The sequence below is a fragment of the Neopelma chrysocephalum genome, unplaced genomic scaffold (genome assembly GCF_003984885.1).
Source record: "Neopelma chrysocephalum unplaced genomic scaffold, ASM398488v2 Primary Assembly neopelma1_23, whole genome shotgun sequence".
Classification (NCBI taxonomy): domain Eukaryota; kingdom Metazoa; phylum Chordata; class Aves; order Passeriformes; family Pipridae; genus Neopelma; species Neopelma chrysocephalum.
Genome location: NW_020897691.1, coordinates 26,781,266 through 26,803,661, shown reverse-complemented (window position 1 = coordinate 26,803,661; position 22,396 = coordinate 26,781,266). Strand labels below are relative to the sequence as shown.

Sequence of the window (22,396 nt, the reverse complement as noted above, 5' to 3'; positions counted from 1 at the left end):
GTCTGAACATCACTTTTTTTTATACACCATAGTGTTTTTTTCTTCACTTTCTTCCCCAAATAGTTCCCGGGTGCTGTTTTTATTTACCCTCTTCCAAACAGTAAAGCTATTTTACTTTTTTTCTCTACTTCTAACCCGGCTTCTTCTATATCTCCTACATGACAAGCTGTAGTTATATTATTGCTTGAATCTGGCATGGATTGGACTGTTAAAAATTGGACATAGGGGAGTGGGAGTGGAAAGAAGAGCAATAAGGTTTCCAGTCAGGGCAACTTACAGAAATGTCAAAGCTAAAGAATAGGAGCATATGTGAGTAGGGACAGGGAAGGACACTTACACTTCCATCAAACTGAAGCTGCCATGTAAACATAAAGTAAGTTCATATACACTAGTTATCTGATTTTTATATTTTTCTATCAAAGGGTTCAGCCAAAGGTTGCCAAACAGAGGGTTCAAAATCACCAGATGTGCTGACCCTATGCCTTGCTCTGTGGGCGTGAGTTGTGCCCATGCTCTGAGCCAAATGAAGCCATGTGAGAAGCAGCAGTACTTTAACTGGGGTATGATGCTCCATTACGCTCCAAAATAGCCCAGAAAATTTGAAGGCAAGGCAAACTACTGTTACCTTCAGAAGAAAAAGATAAATATATATCTATACATACACACAAGCAGGTTGAGAGTGAAAATGATGGTAGGACAATGGCAGAACAGGCAGATACACTTAAAAGAAGGGCTGGTTTGCTCTTCTCCATGCAGGCAAGCAGGAACCAAACAAGCACTACTCTTTGCTGTGCTTTGGACTTCCAGCCTTGCACATTCTGAATGCCTCTAAATGCCTCAAATAATCTGGAATACCTCCCAGGCTACCAAGGTGCTATTCAAACCTTGTGTTCCCTTCAATTCCGAAAGGCCAGTACAGCACCATTTTGCTTTTTGTTCACCCTTCACAATGCTACCAAAACAGCAGTTCCAGGTAATGTCTCTTACTGACATTCACAATTGCTGAAGCAGCAGTTGATTTCATATGAGCAATGAAACACTTCCACTTACAGCCCAGGCTCCTGAAAAAGAGTTGCAAGGATTGATCAGAACTGGTCATTTCTTCCCACTGACAGTGCTGACCAATACCATTTGAATATCTTGAGATACAAATATCAGAAGCTAGAAAGCTGCACCACTCAACAGAAGGCTGGGTCACAAGCAAGAATACTATTATGAATGTTCTCATGGTACCAGGATGGCAAAGGTGAATTTGTCCAAATTTAACCTACTACTTTGAAACTCTACCTATAGCAAACAGACTTCTCACCTGGCTTTAATTTAGTAGTCCAGATTCAGAATAATATACTAATTTACTTCAAATATTGAACTAGGAGAAAAAATAGAAGAAACAAAGAAAAAGAACGAACAGTTTCTCACAAGGCAGCATTTTATACAGCTTCTACTGGATGGAAGAGTAGAAGCTGAACAAAATATTATTACAACTTAGAAGAGGAAAAGAAAAAACGAAACCAACCAAATATCATTCTAGATAAGCAGGTATAACAGCTGGCCTTGAAGGTGAAAGTGAAGTAATTTTGTGTAAATCAGCAAGAAATCTTTTTTGAAATGTTCCATCTTTTATCACCCAAATGAAAAAGAATAAATCCATCTGTGCCAATGCACGAAAAACCAGCATATATGTTACTCATATGTGAAAGTCATTTCTATTACTACAAAAACTTTACTTTTACTAACTCCATGCCTAAATTTCTTGATCAAGAAATGGCTTATCTAAATGTACAAAAGCACTAATACACTGTGCAGTAGCTATAAAGCCTTCCCTGCTCCCCTCCTCTCTTCACTTTATACCAAGTGAAGTGTACTTGAGAACAACAGGGAATCTTTGGAATTAGTCAATAGATTGATAGTGCACTATACTGAATGAGCCAAATAGCATTAGGATGTTTACACGTGTTCTTTGGATAGACATTAATTGCACTGGACTAACAAGGTAGGTGTCCTTTTGTTAAAGATGCTACTAGCAAATAATACAGACAAAAAACTAACCACAAGGCTTACTGATCAAGAAAAACAGTAAAATATGTTTTTCTGATTAAGGACATAGTTCAAACAAATTCAGTTCTGCAGTACATTGACAAGTTAAACAGGAAATAAATATCAGTCAACTTTTCGGGCAAAGGAATATATGAAGACTGAAGTGTCTAAGGAAAAAGAAATCTTTCAGTCACCTTAAATAAAACATAAATAAATATAAAAGAAGGAGAGACAATCAGAATTTTTTACCAGCCCCAGACCCTAGCTTTTGCAATTAATTTCATAATGTAACGACCCAGATAAGCTTTCAATGATCAAATTTTAATACCACTACCTTCCTGAATTGCATTTGCCAATCTATGGACTAGTCAACAAATTCTCTTGCGCACAGTTTCTCTGATCTTTACATGCAAGTCAGAGCAGCAAAATCTTGAAAATACAATTTCCAACTGCTCCATGGACTGGTAAACTCTGTTTGCCTGTCTATTAAAATAAAGAGATCCAGAAAGCATTCTGTTTAAACTTCACTCTTCTGTAGCGCAAAACAGCAAACTGATGCATCGTGTGGAGCAGCATCATAGTGGAGGAGCTTAGTAACTTGGGACATGGTGAGGGTTCTCCTGCTGATGAGCTCCCAATCTTTTCCATGCCTCAAGAAACACACTATTTTCACCAGACACTGGTTCCCAGTTAGCTTTTGTCTGACTGTACCCATACATATCCACATAATTCATATTTATTCATGGGTTGGTGGATTCATTTTTACGGGAAAAAAAATTCAGGTTAAAGTGAAGTAAAAGGCCAAAAGTCTCATCTATATAACCTTTACATTACAGCTTTCCTTTCTGAGTTACATTCATATGAAATCTATATTAAAACACAAAATTCGTGACCTTCTGGCTCCCCTTTCTCATTTATACATTTTATAAACACTTACACTGGTCTGTGCTGAAATTCATTTTGGGTCATGTGGGTGACACAGAAGTTATTTCCTTTCTGTACAAGGCGGAATTTAAATAGAGCACAACTGACCTTTTAGATCACAATAAATACTCAAAACTATTTGTACAGGAACATTAAAGTTCCATGTAAATCTAAGGGTGGAATTTTCATATTTCTTTCAGGTACCCCAGAGGTTTACACAACCCCTGTACCCACCTATGCAACCAGCTCCCAAGATCTTCATCAGCTACACGAGCATAAATCTTTTTACAGCTACACAATGAACTAACTGAGCTAATGAACTGACCCAGGCTGCATGCTTCTTTTTTTTCCCTGGGTTATTATTTTCAATCCACATGAGTTCACAACCACATGCACAACAGAGCAACTGGGAGAAGGAGGAAACAAGAAAATGCCTCTGGGAATGACAGGATGTGGTAATGAGCAGTCAGACATTCTACCCAAAAACCATAAAAAAGAAATTACCATGAAGTGTGGCCTAAGCTTACTTGTCAACACACTTCCTCCGATCTCCAGTACCTTCTACTGTATACATTCTCGATTCTGAAATAACTGTGCAGTCTTCTACCAGGGACCCCTAGACATCAACCTAAACCAGAATGTAAAATGTTTTACTTTTCAGGACTGTTTTGTTTCTTTTCCTTTTTCTCAGAGTAGTGAATTTAGCCTTATTCTTTAATGGGGCAGCATGTAAGGTCATGTGTAATTTCTGCAAAGTAGAAAAATTATTTCTGCAATACTCTTCACTGTAAATAAAGTTTGCATTTGCAAAACACCGTAATACTAAGAAACATCTTTCAAGATTTAATCTGTTCCCCTTTAGTCACGCTAGATGACAAGTGCACCTAAGAACTTTCCCCACTCCTGGTAATTTCTAGAAAACTAATTTAAAAAAAAATAGCACACACACATCCAGTTCAGGCACATTATCCATCTGAGAGATCAGAAACAAGATGTCCATCGCAGCAAGTCAGTATTGTCCACTGTAATTTAGACATTCTTCAAAATGCATTGGTAACCAGGAGGGTAATAGCCCTTACATTAAAAAAGTCCTTCATTAAGTGGCTCCTCATCATACAGCCTATTACAGGCTCTCATGCCCTGACCTTGCATAGTTTCAGAATAATGTTGCTTTTAACAGGCAAACCAAACTGAGTAAATAAACTATCTTCTCTATCTTAGGGTAAAACCGTCAGTAAACATATTAATAATATGGATAAAATCCCCCTTTGCACATCCCCAGTGGTATAAGAAAGCATTATTATTTCCTTTGTCTTCTGCAAAATTAAGTTATCCGCACACCATGAATAATCCCCTAAAATAACTTAAAAATATCCATAAACAAAATTGGATTTCATCTTAATAGCATTCTCTAATTTCTATCTTGTATGGTATAATGTATAAAAATCATACACATGAAAACATAATACATGCTCTAAAGGGTTAGCTTCAATATCTGGAAAATGTTTTATTTTAGAGGTACAAAGACCACCAGTTAAATGCTCGGACTTCATTTTTGTCACCATGTCTATGAAAATATAACACTTGGTTACCAACCTTGCCTCACACAAAATGCAAATCCACAGTTGTGGAACCACTTCCACATAGGGAACAACTCAATCATCTTGGACCATTCGAGCTTGAATGATGTCCGCAGAAGGGTGCATTTTTTACTCAAAAGGTATTTAAACAAATCTGAATGGGTTGGAGAAGACAGTTAGTACTCTGTTTTGCTCACTTCCTTCCAAGAAGCCAACATGCATCAAACAGAAGTCATGTGCGAGTTCAAAACAAGTAAGAAGAGCTGCATCTCCCCATGTTTCATAACAAAACCTGGCTCTCTGTTTTATGACACAGCAGATACAAGAAGGCTTCAAGGAAGCCACACACAGTAAGACAAAACTGACAGGACATTGAGAATATCACTAATAAAGCCTGTTTCTAGTTGAGAACATTCCTAAATGCCAAACAGCTGGGAAGCAGAAGAGCAGTCAGGGCATGATCAGCACTCATTTGTCCTACCTTTGCACTCTTCCCTAGGCAACTGCTAATGACTACACTCAAAAGCAGCAAACCTTTAGCTTGATCTAGCATAGTCACTTTTATATGCTCTTAGAAAGCTAATGTTGGACATCAGGTGGTTTCCAAGGTCTTGGTAAGTAATCCAAAGGTTTTATAATGTAAGCTGCAGCTCAGACAATTTACAAGTTGGTATTAAAGCTGTACACAAGCACCTGCTCTAAGTGTTCATTTTATTTCGAAATTAATTACTATGTACTACATTTATTTTTCCCATAACAGAAGATAAGTGGCTTTTGCCTCAGCTCACAACTTGAGAAATACCATGTAGGTCAGTCTAAAAAAATATCTGAAGTTGCATTAATTACTCAGAGGTAATTACACTTGCTTTTCCAATAGCATTTACTATTGCTACACCTGCAAAATGTTTTCCATTAGGACAAGTTTTCATATTTTCATAGCACTCTGAAACACATGCCATTAGGTCTGAAATTTCCCATGATTTATCATCCCTCTCCAAAGCACAACATTGATTTAAACCACTATCCCTCCTTGAATCAAAAGTAAAACATTAGCACTTGTCAATTTAGCACTTGCCAAAACATTCACAATTTTAATTTTTTTCCCTTTTCCTATTTTCTTTTATGTGTCCTTTTCTCTCTCACACTGTTTTTATTCTGGAGTCTTTTGTTGTTTGGGTTTGGTTTTTTTTAATAAGACTTTCTGAATGTACTGAAGACTGAAAATTGACATTTGAAAATTGAGTATAATCCTTTATAACTACAATGCTTCTGTGTGAATCTGGTAAAGTTAGAGCCCTGAAAGCAGCATACTCACTGTACTGGTATTATCTTTCTATCACAGTGGCAAAACAGTGCTCCTCCCGGGACTAATCTATACCAGAAGCCCCCATTGCATTGTATTCCAAAGAGATGTAAAAGACAAAGGCTCCACACACTACAAAGGGTGTCCATGGAGAGAATACCAGGACATGCATTAAGGAGCTTTGTGCCTAGCTGAAGTATTATAGAGCCTGAAAGGAAGAGGTGAAAGAAAACAGTCCCTACCCTCGGACTTCAGTTTCTTTGCTGCTTAGTTTTTCTGGGTACCCCTTTCCTTCTCTGCTCTCATTCACTGACTGAAAAAGTGGTCCCTAGAAGATTCCTGGCTTCTACAGATTATAAAACACAGCATTTTTCAAGGTGAAAAAGCAGTAGTTTAATTTTACCTATACCTATAATACTATACCTATAATTTCACCTATACCTTCATTCCACATCTTATTCTACTTGGATAACTTCTTCATGAGCAGTAGAATCCTTTTGAACCTACAGTTTCAACAGTAATCAGGAAGCATCAGCAATGTTAAAACACTGCACAGCAGATGACTGCACACACTTATTTCCCTTCTGCTTTTGCCTGAACCTCTTGCTGTTCCACTTCCTGCAGACTCACTGAAGGAAGAACCATGTTACCTTTTTAGACTTAATTTAAAGCCATGCTATTTCAAACACAAATGAACTTAAATATTTAGATATGGCATAGATCTTCAGAATCTGGGGACTGTGAACTTCTTAAAGGCAGCTTGCCAGATGAGACTGCTCAGTTTTAGTCTGGATCTCAGATACCAAAGACCAAACTTATCAACAGTGGTACAAGAAATCTAGCATTCTAACCAGAGAGAAAAAAAATAATAATCAGAGCTTCTTCTGTATCTGTTTTGGACTATCTCTGAAACATTCCATTATTCTGCCAGATTTTATTGAGTACCCACAATTTCACATACAGATGTGAGAAAAGAACTTCCTCTGAAAGAGTTCACATGCTACACTCTGAGAAAAAGAATCTGTAGCAGAACTGAACAGAAACCACATGCCAGAGAGCACTGTGTCATTTAACTCTGAAAACCGCCTAAGGATGACAGGTATGTTATTTGGGATAAGCAAGAAGAAACTATCTTGTCATTTAGATTCATTCAAATTACAATTCCTCAAATTGCTCTTCTTCCTATACAAGGTATGTCTAAGGAGTGAGAATACCAAATTATTTTTTTTTTTACAAAATGGTGCTTCCATCACAATTAAGATACACCTCTGATCTTTAAAAAAACCATGTAGGCTCTGAAAAATGCAACCTGAAAAGTAACTAATTTCAGCCTTCCTAGCGGAGATACTGTTTTGATTTTTTTAATATGAGACCATCACAAATGCTGAGGCTTCGGGTTTTAAATTTATTCTTGCTTATGCAAACCTGAAGCCCCAAGAAGACCATTAAATAAGTGCGGATCTTGTTCAGTGAACATATTTTGCAAGATATTGGGCATGGTAACAGCTGCTTGTATCAGTGACTCCAAAGCAGGGAGACCCCACTTAGTCAGCAGTTAAGAAGTAAAATTTCATAGATCAACCACCATTAATAATGCACAACAATACATAAAAAACAGGGGAAGGAATGGTGCAGAGGTGAGGTTATTTCTGTGTGGCAACATTTCCCACTCCTTCTCCACACGTATCTCACTTCACAAAACCTTTTAGATACAAATAAAATAGCCATGACCTTTTTTCCTCCTCTGCATGATTAATTACTTAATGTATTATTAATTGGAAAATGTAGCTGAATTTCAAATGCTTTCATTCTCTCAGCATATCATGCTGTCTGGGAAGCGCCGATTAAGCTGTTCATCAAAGGTGAGCAGGCAAGGTCATGTAGACTGCACCTCTTCAGTTATTCATTACCTGTCCTAAATAGTAATTAACAACAGCAATATTTCCATAAATCAAAGCTTTTCTGATTACCTTCAGATGATAAGAGTTGGGGGAAGGGAAGAAAGGAATCAGTGTATTCCATTTTCCTGCATTTATTCTAATGCCTACCTGAATAATTGAATTGATATCTTAGCTGTCATGTAAAAAGCAGACTTTGACTGTGCATCAATGGGAATTCCACACAGAATAAAAAGAGGTGGTTATGGTTTCCTTTCTCCCTTCCTCATGTCCCCCAAACTTTAAAGGGGGACTTGATCTAAGAAGGCTTCTCAGTTACAAAGACTGTTATATTTATTATCTTTGTTTCTTTTTATTACCTCCATTATCAAGGTTTAAGTGGATATCACAGAGCATGGCCTCGAGACCATATTCAGTGAGGCTCCGAGTTTCTTAAGTAACTTATCCCTTCAGTATCTGTGGGGTTTCTCACCTTGAGGCATCTCAGGTGGTAAATAGTGAGGCTCTTGAGCACTGACATGTACCCAGTCGAAATCATCGTACAAGTCTTGGTGGTAGTCACAGGGCCCAGGACCATCATCAAACGTGCATCCCCCTAGAGAAGAAACTTGTTATTAGTTTACTTAAAAGCAGAGATCTTCCAAGAGTCAAGCAGAGATGTTCCTCCAAGATCCACCACAACTACAGTGCCCACTCAGACTGTGCCACAGTTCACAGGTTTGCCTGTGCAAAGCTAAAAACTGCAAGCAGCTCATCCATCAGTGTTCTTCTCTCTTCTGTAAAAATATCACTACTTTGTGTAACCAATTTCCCTCAAGAGCACCTTCTGTCAGGGCAGATCACAGCCTGAAGTCACCAATCCAACTGAAATCTATCCCGATGTCTGTGTGACAAAAAGCAACACATTATATAAACCACAGGGGAAACAGAAAATAATGGACCAGGCTCAAAAATGATAGATGAAAATCAAAAATTCTGAAGCATTGAAAGTATAAGCAGTCCAAATACCAGCAACAAGGATAAATATTGTCCCCAAAACAGACAAAATAATTAAAATTTACTTAGAAACGTAATAATTTGTGCAGAATGAATTGAGATCTTGCTTTACTAAATCAGTCTAGCGTAACAGAACAAAGTGTTTTTTCAGGGTCACACAAACAATGGATATGAAAACCTTACAACAAAAGCTGAGAGGAGAAGTGACAGGAAGAAAGAAGAATGGGAGGAATGTAAACGACGGGAGGAAAAAATCCAAAATTCCCATGTAACGCAGTAATGTCTGCTCTGTCTCATTCAGTAAGTTTTTTATTGCATTCTTAACTAAAGGCCATTAAGTAGGTTGGGGAAAAGAGAGAAGAAAGTATGATGATCACAGAAATAGATCAAGGTTTGAGAAGGAATAAACAAAGGAATCAAAAGAGCTTGGTCAAAGAAAGAGCAGAGCATAAAGGCGAGAAAATACAGATGTCATGCACACAATTCTGCAGCAGCTGTTATCTCTATATGCATGGCACAAAGCCCTCAAGTTTTCTCCTCCTGCTCAAAAACAAAAGGCAGTAGCAGGAGAGAATGAAAGAGAAAACAATGCATTCATCATTATTTAAGCAATATTTCTTAATCCAGAAAGCAGTTATATAAAACCTCAAGAATTAGATTATAGAGAATTCTTGGAAATCAGGTGGGATATTTCTTGCATCTTCTCCCTATCCTCAGTAGTTCGAGTATATAAACCCAACTAACAACTCTAGCCACAACAAAAGCCTATTTTGTTAAGACATTTCTAGAATAACAGGGGCATTTGCATTGGACTTTGTTGTCTAACTTTTTTAATACAAAAAATGGGACAAGTACAGCAAGACCCAAGAACAAACAAAACCCCCTTATTACAATAAATTCTAGTGTCGCCATAAGATGTGTCACCACCATTGCACCAGCTGCCAACCCCCTCCCATGCTTGCCAGGCTCTCGCCAGTTCACACTACAGTCTGGAGGCAAATAGACTGGAGGTGGGAAAGGGGAGATTGAGGGCCATCGGGAACTACAGCCTGTGCTCATTTCTGCCCTCTGTACAAGACATACACGGTCTGGAACTCAAAAAGGCCAGAGAAAAAGGAAAGGAGGAATGGGTATGCACGTCACCAAACTGAGAATAAAAAATAATTTTAACCTACCCAAAGCAGAATATTCAAATATCTCATAACATGAAGAGAGTTTGTACAAACAGTGTTCGTATTTAGGGAAGGGGAAATTTCTTTTCCTAAATTTCATAAGCAAATCTATACTGTGTCCCACACCGAGATTGTTTCATCTTCAGTTAGGGACAACTCAAATAGTTCACACAAATCTGCAAAAGTTTTTGTCATTTTGAATGAATGACAAAACCAAGTTTTAGCTAATCCCTACATCACCAAAAACCATTGCCAGATACATTCCCAGGCACTCCCAGAACTACGTGTTAACCACTGTTTCAGCTGGCAAGGACAACACCAGGACAGAATGAAAATTCTACACTGTAGCAAAATTCATGCTAAACCTTGTACTGTAAAACCTTAAAATTTCATTTTCATCTCTATGTTTAAAAACTTGCTCAAACATCACCTTGTGACAACATAAGCATAGCATCAACAGCAACAGCAGAAAAAACCCCAACATTTCATGTTCTGTACTAAGTTGGTTGCTACATCACTGTCAAAGACTGCAAGGCACAGGAAGAGAAATATTTGTGCTACAAAGAAACATTTATACTTTTCAAAGTTTCAACTCCAGTGCCCTCTGTTACCACTGAGAGACTTTTCTAATTAACATATATTATGATAAAGCTCAAAAGGCTTAGAACATAAATCTTGGGGTTTGATTTAGCTTACAATACACTTCTATGATCACTTTACAGCAAAAAATGTACTTTTCCTTCAATATTTAATTGATAAATGAATAGCAGTTTCGCTTAAAGGGAAGTTATCAGTCTGATGTCCCAGCACCAAAATGACATATGGCTTTGAAGCACATGCCTGCAGGGCACCCATTACCCTTTTTAATGGTTTAAGTGCCCTCAGTATATAAATTTAAACTACCAATGAATCTTTTAGAGTCATCTGGAAGATGAATGTCCTTAATTGCTTGTCTTTGTACCCACTATTAATTTTAGTTATCAGGGTTCTGATTAGCAATAACAATGTGCCTGTTAAAACACAGTAAGCAATCCAAACCTCCTTATGTGCACATCATGGCTGCATCCACAGAACAAGCAAAGTGTGCATTTACCAAATGCACATGAGCAAAGTTTATCAGTACAGATTATCAACCCACTACAAAATCGACCCTGTAACAACTGCTTAAACCAATGGCTTCCTCTCATGAAGCACACCACCTCCTCTTACCAACATACCGAGACATTCCAAGTCAAGTAACAGCCAATGCAGTAGTGATTTACCCAGTATAACACAAGTCAAACCAAGCATTTTAAACCCTCTGCAGACTACTCCTTATGACTTAAACCATGAGCAAATTCAGACAACCCTTTCTCTGTTTTAGCAGTCAGTTGCCTGAGTGCTATTCCAGTAACTCCAGGCACTAAGAGACAAATGTAGTGTAACATGCTGTGTGGAAAACACAAGGAGAAGAGATGGTGGGTGAGTGAAACCTGCAGTGATATGTTTTGTTCCCATTCATTTTTTCAAAACCATATCATTTTAAATCAATCTTGAACCACTCAAACATAAAATCATATGTGACAAAAGTATACTGTAGGTCAGGACTTATTAGCACCTAATTCAGCTACTGGGCCACTCTCCGCAATAATGTAACAGTGCTGTTCAGAGAAGAAAGTGGATCAGCTTGATGAACATTTACTACCTCCAGCAAAGTTCAACAACTGAACTCAAATACCCACTCATATTTGTAGCCTAACGTTTTGACAACAGTCTGCTAATATCCTACAAATGACAAGTTAGGCATCTCCTACTAAGCCATTTCTAACATCCCCCAAAACTCTATAAAAAGGTACTTCACTACCAACCACTGTCCCATTACATATCACCACCCCATTCCTTTAGCTACAGCTGATGTGTAACCTGAAATTTATCTTCAATATTACCCTGCTACTTGAATTTATGCATACCTACCAACACACACATCACCCCACAGTGATTTGTGCACCTCTGCTCAATCTCCTGGTTGGAAGCACACAGTGCTGACATTTAAATGCTCTTGGAGCTTGCACTCCCTAAATCCACATTAACCTTAGATTTCTGATATCATGCTTCTGAAAAAGGTGGCAGGAGCAGCAATACACCAGACTGGTCTGACCTCAGAAGCCTGATGTAAGCCTAAGGACTGGGATGCAAGGCAGCCAGCAGCACCTCCTCCTTTCAAGTGACACTGCCCAGGATACAGCCCAGAAGAGCCAGATGTGGCAGTATCAACCAGAGCCATGACTTGCCAAACCTGCAGTGGTGGCAGCAGCCATCAAGTCACCTCAACAATCGAAGACAAACAAAAAGAAAAATCAGGTAGTCAGTTGGAAACAAATGCCCCATCAAGAGCTGGAATGGTAAGCTAGGAAGACAGAAAGAGTTTTAAGTGATTATTTTGTCCAACTAATAGTATTTTGGGTCCATCAACTTTGTTCAGTTGCTGACAAAGTATTTGGGAAACATTTACATTCCACAGAAGCCAAGCAAATCAACAATTCACTGTATCCATTATCTTTTCCCACAAGCTTAACTAGGTTTAACAGTTCTTCACTAGGTTAAACGCTGTTCAGCTTAAACAGACCTAGAACTCACACATTCCTCTTCAATGTCCTTCTAAAAGATAAGTGATAAATCATACCAGCCTCAAAAAATTTCCTGCCTACATGTCCATTTTCATTTATAAAAGATAATGAATCTTAAATGTTCATTATAAAAAGATTAATATCCCACACTGAACTCTCAGAAAATAAATTAAAGCTCCACTAACTAACAAGGTCATCGAGATTAATCTAAATTCAATCTTAAAATTAATCATAAAATCCCCAAAATTAAACTAAATTTAATACAGATCATATAGTCAAGGTTTACACATCGTCTATTTGTGGTGGGTTGACCCTGGCTGGACACCATGTGTCCACCAAAGCTGCTCTATCACTCCCCTCCTCAAGGAAGAGAAAAATATTACAAAAGACCTGTGGGTCGAGATAAAGACAGGGAAAGATCATACACCAATTACCATCATGGGCAAACCAGACTTGACTTAATTTATTAGCAATCAAATCAGAGTAGGGTAATGCAAAATAATATCAAATCATAAAAAACCTTTCCCCACCCCTTCCTTTTTTCCTGGCTTAACTTTACTCCTGATCTCCTCTACCTCCTGGCCCTCAGTGGTGCAGGGGGACAGGGAATGGGGGTTGTGATCAGTTCATGACATGTTTTCTCTCCCTCTCCTTCCTCCTCAAGGGCAGGGTTCCTCACACCCTTCCCCTTCTCCAGCATGGGGTCCCTCCCCTGGAAGCCAGTCCTCCACAAACTTCCCCAATATGAGGCCTTCCTACAGGCTGCAGTTTCTCACAAACTGCTCTTATGTAGGTCCCATGCAGGATCACAAGTCCTGCCAGGAGACTGCTCCAGCATGGGCGTTTCCCCAAGGGGTTACAGCCTCTTTTGGGTATATTCTGTGAGGTCCTCCAGGGGCTGCAGGTGTATCTCTGCTCTGCCGCAGACCTCTATGGATGGCAGGGGGATGTTCCCCATGGCCTGCAGGGTAATCTCTGCTCCAGTACCTGGAGTAACTCCTTCTTCTTCTTCACTGACCTTGGGGTCTGCAGAGTTGTTTCTCTCACATATTCTCCCTTCTCTCCCTAGCTACCACTGCTGTCACACAAATTTTTTCCCTTCTTAAATCTGTTATCCCAGAGATGCTACCCCTGTCACTGACTGACTCGGCCTTGGCCAGCAGCCGGTCCGTCTTAGAGCCATCTGGCATTGACTCCATGAGACACAGGGGAAGTTTCTAGCTGTTCTTCACAGAAGCCACCCCTGTGACCCGCCCAGCCACAAAAACCTTGTCACACAAACACAATATACCTATAAAAAGCTTTTTAAATATGCTTGAATTTAAAGACAAATTACATTTTTTTAAAACGCTAACATATTTCCTTAGCAGCAACACTCCATACTGACACTGGCCTGTGATTTTGATTTATCCTACCTCCTTTCTCAACAACCCATGAAAGAAGAGCTAAACAGGTCATTTCCCCACCGGGTTAAAATATAAATATGCTTAAGACCAGGAGAAACGCGTCTCAGTAATTACCACTGATCAATGGATGCCCAGCACAATTTTACTGTGGCCTACTAGCTCATCAGCTCAGGACAGAAAGTAAAACTTATTCTGAATTTGAATTACTGATCTTTATCTAACAATTCCAATGTTCTCACTACCCTGAGATTATGTCACTTCTACTATTTAGAATAGTAACAGTCAGTTGCATAACAATATTAAATTAAATTTAAGATACTCATAATATTTATTATGAATAGTATTATAGGGATGCTGCCCTGGACATCTACTGATTTCTAGATAAAAGACACTACTCCCAATTATCACCCAAAAATTCTGTATGCCAGTTTTCATATTTACATTTTAGAAGTGTTTTTCATTATTGAGTTCTATAACCTACCAGCATTACAAAGGAGTTTGTTTCAGCAATAGAATGACATCTATAGAAGGACAATTGAAAGAACACAAATTTACAGTCTATTTCTGAGACCTGTTTTTTATCTGACTACTACTGGTGTTAAACAAAATGCAAAATACACTAGGAATACCTTAAATTTTATGCTTCTTCATTTTAAGGAGCTGGTTATAAGCCCAGAAAATCATCCACTACAGATCACCAATACAGGAGAAAGAAAAAAAACCCAAACCACTAGCATGAGAGACAAATTGTACTAGAGGCATACAACAATATTCTGTCAGCACAGGGCTCAGCTACCAGTGGTTTCTTTTGGGGCCTCCATGTATGAAGGTGTCGCATATACTCTTTTCTTATTCAGCCCAAATGACTAGTTAGAACAATCTGCTCCTTTTATTCAAGAGCATACTTTTATTTTTCTCCACCACCTGCTGTAAAAGTATAATGACTAGCTCTAAATCTATCAAAGTAGATAGCTCCATGGTAAGAACACAGTACAAAATTATGTTTACTTGGGATGTCAGGTAAAAGTTCTGTGAAAATCTATTTTTTTCTTCTCACATGGATGGGTGAATTCAAAGGTTGTAAAGCATAAAGGTGCTATAGCAGGTCTCTTTTCAGTCATATATATCCAGGAACAAGTTCTGCTTTTAAAAAAATTGCCCACCTACCACATTAATTTACCTGCTTATATTACAGTGCACCTCGAAGCACAGGATGTTTTCATCTTCTAAAGGCACTATGTTATTTCTGTTACAAGCATTTTAAAATACCTTGACTGCAGAGCATTCAGACACCTATTAAGAATATACTATGAATTGCTGTTAATGCAGTCTGAGAATAAGTTTTAATGACTTACATTGAAAGGCTTGTGTTAAGTACTACCTACTGAAAAGTAACACTGAAACAACCTATGGCATCTAAAAAAGCAGAGGGTCAGAGACACCATTTATTATTAAAAAAATAACCATGAAAAGAGCTGCACTTCAGGAAAATTACAGATTCTCCTTCCCTATAGGGAGAAGTCATACTAAATACTAAGAATATTTATCTTCTTTGCAGTGGTATCTTATTTTGTAGTACTAGAATTCATTATACAAAAAACAACTGATTACAGGTAACAGCAATAAAAGCCAAGTAAACTCAATTACCTAAAAACAGTTTAAACTTTTTCTAGTCTTGTTCTCACTAAGTTTTATTTACCCTCTTAACTTAGTAACTTGAACATGGAACTCCAAGTCTCGTCCACTAGCACCAACGGAATGTAAATACCAACAGCTTAATAGGAAATATGGCTAACTATTCCTAAATTGAGTTGACTTTAGTTTCATTTTAGGGCTTTTGTTGGTGTTGTTAGAACAGTCAACTAATCTACATAGCCCTATAATTATAATTTTTTTCTGAAGAGGAAGTGGGCAAAACCCTCCCTAAATCATTACATACTATAAATCACTTTAACAATAAAAATTAATCCCACCCCCCAGTAACCATTAAGGAGTGCCATAATCAAGGAGAAGGGGGAAAAGAATGCTAAACAGCTCATAATCAAGTCTTATCTACGCATAATTTTTCAATTTTCTGTCTTCCATATTCCTTATTAATAACATGTAGTAGCTTATTTTAGAAAGGAAAGATGGGAACTTGATAATTATTAGCTACAAGTTACCAAAATTGCAAGAAATCTCAGGTGGACATCCTTTCCTGTACTCTTCAGGGTAAGATATCACTATGAATCCCAGCACTTAGCCTAAGCCCAAATTTTGGGAGAGCATGAAGATTCACAACTAGATGTGGTCTACCATGCCATTTATTAGATTTCTTCTATTAAATTAACCTTTATCTATATATAAACAGGCCTGGAAAAGGCTTCTACATCTACCATTTCAAAAAGCTTCATATTCCCTGGCAAGAAGAAACCTTTCCATGCTTTACCAGCAGTGAACAGGATGAAAAAAGGAAAGAGATGAAGGGAAGAAAAGATCAGTCTCCATTACATTATGTGTCCTTCAGTTTCCAACTAAGCAAAACATAATCTAAACAGAAGTGTCTTTAAATTTCCTCTTGTTCTCCAGGGAAAAGGAGTTTTTCTGTTCTTTACTGGAGAGGTGACAACAGGTAGCTGTGAAAAGTCACAGTCGCTTAATGTCTTTTTCACCCTTCCTTGGCATGGGCAAGGCAGCAGAGAGCAAACAGCCCTGCATATGCAGATCACATTACATAACTGAAGCTACCAAGACAATTTCCATTTCAGTTCACAAGATATTTCTGAAACCATGAGGAGAATCAAGAGTTTCATGAAATGATGAACAGATCTTCATCAGTATACAAGTTACAGCATCCACAGAACACCAAAACTATGTCATAATTCAACTTATAAACTGCAAGCTTCAGTATGCCTCCAGTGCACTGGGCAAACTTCCAACCAATTGGACTGGTGACAACAAATTACACCACTTCAATGTAAATAATTGGGGGATTGAGGGGTGGAATCATGTACTTGAAAGTAATAGATATTTTCATAACTATACCAATAGTAACTACAACATCAGCAAGCAAGTTCTGTGACTTCGAGGACACAATCGAGAGTTCCAAAAATAAATTAATCTCTTTGATTATTTTATTTATGGATATGTGGTCTTATAATGCTGTTCCCGAAAACAACACTTTTTTCCAAGACACTGCTGGTGCTTATTTATAGAAAATCTTATGTAGATATCAGAGTCTCCGGCATTTATCCTAAACGTTCTCACAATATGCTGTTAAAAGGTAATGGATAAGAACATGATTAAACTCAGTAGGAGTGCTGAATGAAGACAGCCCTACAAACATTACATTGAATTAAATCACAAAATTTTCTACAGATTGAATACTAGGTTATTTTGCAACCTATTTTCCAAAGGGGAAAAAAAAAAAGCTGAAACAAGGACTTAGAAGAAATAAGTTTAAAGCTCAACTATTATCTGTACTAATCACATCAGCAACTCAACCACAAAAGCAGGTCTAAAAAATAGATGGGCCACCCTATTACAACTTTGACAGTTTAACTATAAAACAAGGTGACAGGGGAAAATACAGGTTATTTAAATTTGTTCTAGAACTCACCTCTTTTGATATCAACTATCAAAACTTCATTCAACAGACAAAAGCAAAAGTTTCCAGTTAGACAATAGGAACAACTATTTACAAAAAATGAAGCCTTCTCCTTTGAGGACAACAAACAAACCCATTACCAGAACATCAGTGCAGAAGCCAGACAAATGAGTAAATGAGAGATGAGTACATAAGTTATACAGACTGAACTATAAAAGGAGCTCAGGGAACACAGGGGCACAGAGCACTAAAGGAATATGGCCAACATGAAAGCTGAGGACTTCCTAAGGGGAGGTGAGCTAAGATGTATAAAATTTTAAATAGTCATGCAAAAAGGAAGATCAAATTAAATGCAAAGGAATGGAAAAAGCTCTGATGTTGAGAACGACAGAAGCTGTTACAAAAGGTCATTTCTGAAGCCTCAGAAGGAGGTAAGTCCAAGAAGGTAGAGAGATGATTGAAGAGTTCGGTCATGGTATAAATCCAGAGTCACAAGAGGATGACAAGAACCTCTCAGAAGAGATCTTTCAAGAAATGACATCAAGGTACATAAAGAATTAAGCTAGCAGTGAATCACACAACTCAGGCACATGAATGAGAGGGGCATTGTGCAATATTGAGATTAAAAATATATCTTCACACATACAGGCACTGCTAAACTAAAAGCCAAATCCTTTTATATCAGAAGTAGAGTTACTGCTCTAGTTTCTCATTTTGTAGTAAGAGAAGTTGTAAGTACTTTAATATCTGGCATATCTTTTCACGCAATCCAACTGTATGAAAGAAAGTCTAGAAAAAAGAACAATGTAAATGTATTTTGAAAACACAGTGAAGGTTTCTACACCCATAGGAAACAGTTAAGCTCCCAAATTTAGAGAAACAGACCAACAAATAACAAACTTAAGCTATACTGCCCCCCAGTCTACAGAATCAGAGAACAGTTGAGTTTGGAAGGGACTGCTGTAGGTCATCTCGTCCAAACCTTCTGCTCAAGCAGCACCACCTAGAGGCAGTTGCCCAGGACCATGTCCAGACAATATCTCCAAGATCAGATTCCACAACTTCCCTGGGCAAGCTGCACCAGTGCTCAGTTAGCCAGACAGTAAAGAAAAAAAAAAAGTGCTTCCCAATGCTCAGACCTCCCTGTGTGGGAGACAGTGTTGACAGCCTTATTGATGTTTAGACAGACAATATGATGTCCTGATGCCCTTCGTGTGCCTGGAAATGGTTTCAAGGATGAGCTGTTTCATCACCTTCCCAGAATCGAGTCTAGATGGACCAGTCTGTCCTTCTCTAGGTTCTCCTTGCACAATCTCCTATTAAAATGCTGTCTCAAACTTTTCTCAGTAATACTTCATACTTTCCCTGGTATCAAAATGAAGCTCTACACATTGAATAAAAGGTGTTAAAATCAGTAACAATCACAAAGACAAGTACAACATTGCCCACTGTAATCTTATGCGTAAACATGGGCTAAAGTATCAGCAAAAAGCTAAGATGAAACCAGAATTATATGAAAACTTTTCATATTAAAAAAGCTGAGAGCATCAAACACAAAGAAATTGAGATTTATCTTTTACCTTTCCTCTTTAAACTTACAAATCTAAGTCTTTCATTTCAGGTGCCCTACAGAATCAAATGAATGTCAAATGGATGATTCATTTCACATGCTACTTTTTGTATTACTTTTTGTGTTACTTCATTCTTCAACAAAGTAAGATTTATCAAAATATTTCATAGACTGTGGGGAAAATATTTTAGGTAGATTATATTCAGAGAGAATAATCTGACAGCAAAGCTGTTTAACATATCCAGAGCACACATAGAGAAAAAGAAGATGCTAACAGCTCGCTTTCTTCCTTTACATTTTGTGGCTAAATTATTGCTTGCTATTGAACTGATTTAACATACAAAATTGTGCACATAAGCAAAAAATGTGTCTCCCCTCTCATCAGATTTGGTTCTCAACAAGACCTCTGATGAACCAACAGCACAAGTCATGACATAATTCTGGACAAAGCTTATCAAACTTAGCTTTACTTGTGCAATAAAAAATATTCTCTATTTAGAAATTGCAATAGGCATGTAAACTTATAGCAAGAAATCGCTATTTTAGGGTAGAAATATTTACAGTAGTTGTATTTTTACTACAATTTAACAAAGAAAGAAAATGTTATTTTATGACTTCCCAGGAAATTGAACTCAAGGACTTGAAACTCATATTTTTATCTGCAAATCTGTACTTGAGTTTCAATAGAACCAGCTATTACAAGAATACTTAACTGTATTATAGTATTTTTTCAAGCAGATTCAAGTTGTATTTAATCTCTCCACTTCTTAAACAGAGAAACATTCTCACTAGGGTGGCTTTGTAAAATGGTGAAAGCCTGAAGGTTAGATGAAACCAACTTTAGACTGTGCAATGCAGTTATAGCATTTTGAAGCCAATCATCTGTCCATGTCCTGAAGGCATACTGCCCAAAGCGCAGTAAGGAGAACAGAGAAATTACTCTGACAATCTTACCGCTTCAGCACATAAGTGAAAACGTATCCCTTTATGCTATACATAATATAATATCATAAAATTTAGCTTGATGCTAAATAGTAATTAAAAGGTAATTCAAGAGTTAAGAGGAAGAAAATTTAGACAAGAATATTGACCATTTCTGCACAATGTTACAAGCCACAACCAGAAATCATGTATGGTTCTACTTTTCCATCTCCTAAGGGTCATAGCAGAAATTAAAAAGTCTTACAGAACATTCAGGAGAAAAAAAGTTTAAAAAAAAACAAGTCTCACAATTCACTCTTGCACTAGCTTTTTTTCTCCAAGTTAGACAAGTCATTTACACATTCAACCAGAACTTGTGCAAGTATTATGTGCCTATGTTTTCACAATGTCTTTTCAGTTATCCTTTGGTAGTGTATTCACAAAGGCGTATATGACAAAGCATTCACTTTTTGATATGCCATTACCTAAAAATGGGCAGGCAATTTGCTTGGAAAGAAAGGCTGCAGTAGGATAAACTTCTAAGTATCAGTTTAAAAATTCGTACTATATCTCATCTGACAATGAAAACCTTATGGAAGGAGAAAATATCTGAAGAATTTCACATTTGGGGTTTGCTTTGTTTTTTAAAGCCAGGAGAAAAAAAATGTGAATTGTTTCAGCGGGCACTGTGTATCCTGATGTTTGCATCACTTGGCACCATAAATAAATTTTAAAAATTAAAAAATTAAAATAAATACACCGACACATCCAGAAAAGCAGCATTCTTCTCTGTTTCTTAATTTTTCTGTACTATAACTTAAAGAAAGCTCAAAATTGGCTCTGCATTACTAAGCTATCATTTTAAAGTTAAAATACAGAACATAACACAGAGCAATACATCCAGAAGAAAATACTTCATAGACACCAAAAGCCAATAAAAGCATAAAAAAACCTGATACAATATAAAAATCAATGTTTAATAACCAACACATGATCTGGATGAAATGCATAAAGCAACAAGCATAATAAAAATTTTGCTGATTTTAAATTGAAACACTTTAGCACCAGAGGAATATACGTAATTTGTAATAAAATAACAGCCTCAAGGTGTTACCAAAAGTTTCCTCCCCTAATTTTTGCCATATCACAATCAACCCCACAAAAGTATGAGACAGTGGAAAAAACAGATATTTTTATTCGTACCACCCATACCAGTAGATCAATCACAATTTGCTAAGAAAAAAGAAGTGACAGGTACAGACTACTGAGAATTACTAGTTTAAGTTCAAGTACAAATCCATGTCACCCACCAGCACAGTGAGGTTCTGTCCTCTTTTGATCCTTGTAATTGTGACTGTTTTCATACACTCCAAAGGATCAAAAATAGACTCCAGGTCTTTTTGTCTGCATCTCATTTCTGTGTATCCTCATCTACAACTACATTTGCAAACCCTTTTTCTGTGGAGTTGACTACATCATACCACTGATCTAAAGTGGTGTCCTTCTGTCTAAACTGAACCTCAGCCTGCCTTTCTGACCATTTTAGAGCAGCACAACAGTTACAACCACACTCTCACTCTTTCACTCCATACTTGATCTCAGGTCAGCACCTCTTTTCTAAAGTATTACAGACACTATCATTCATCACTCACATCTTCCTTCAAGCCTCTTCAGGTGTCCATCACTCCTGCTATGCTCAATTTTTGAAGGATAACTAAAAAGCTTCTCTGACATACACTTTATCTAGAACTCTCTTCCAGCTTTTATCTCCTCCTAACCCAACCACTTTTTGCCCTTGACAAATGAGTCTTCTCCCACGCTTATCTATTCCCAGTCCTGCTGAGATCACTTTGGCTGCATTCCACTTTCACTTCCTCTGTCTCCATTTTCACAGAACAAACTTTATTTTTGTAACCATTCACTGTTTATGCCCACTTACAGAAATCCAGCCAACTGAACTCAACAAAACTCATGGCAGCAACTGGCAGAAACCTATTCCTTTGTTGCTGTTGCCAGATTTGTTATCCTCTGGTTTAAATAGTTAAAACAACCCAGAGGGCTAAGGTGAAGGGGGACTCAAGGGTCAAATAAGTGCCAAAAAAAAAAGGAGATTGCATAAGTCCATTTGCAGAAAAAGGAATAAGGCAGATGTGTGTACAGGGAGATGAGAAAGCATGGACTGTCAGGCTTAGGGGAGGAAACTACTTTGTTGGCTAGGTTTCCTGCTTTCAGTTGCCCATAGGTGTCCAATGGAGGTGGGGGGCAGGGAGCAAATCACACCTTCCTACTCATCTAAGTTATCAACATCATCTACGTAGTAGTCAGAATGGTCAGCCTGGAAAAGGCACAAGTTTCGTGAATAGCTAACAAAAAATTAAACTGTTTTTAAAAGATATT

The 22,396-nt window shown here is 37.6% G+C and overlaps 1 protein-coding gene across 13 annotated transcripts in view; it reads right to left on the bottom strand.

The window, feature by feature from the left end:
• Positions 1 to 22,396, bottom strand: part of PTPRK (protein tyrosine phosphatase, receptor type K) — a 397,175-nt gene that overhangs the window by 303,527 nt on the left and 71,252 nt on the right. For all 13 annotated transcript variants that reach the window (XM_027691497.1, XM_027691405.1, XM_027691440.1 and 10 more), the window contains exon 2: positions 8,215 to 8,337. In XM_027691497.1, the coding sequence (XP_027547298.1) occupies positions 8,215 to 8,337 (123 nt within the window). The remainder of the gene's footprint in view (positions 1 to 8,214; positions 8,338 to 22,396) is intronic.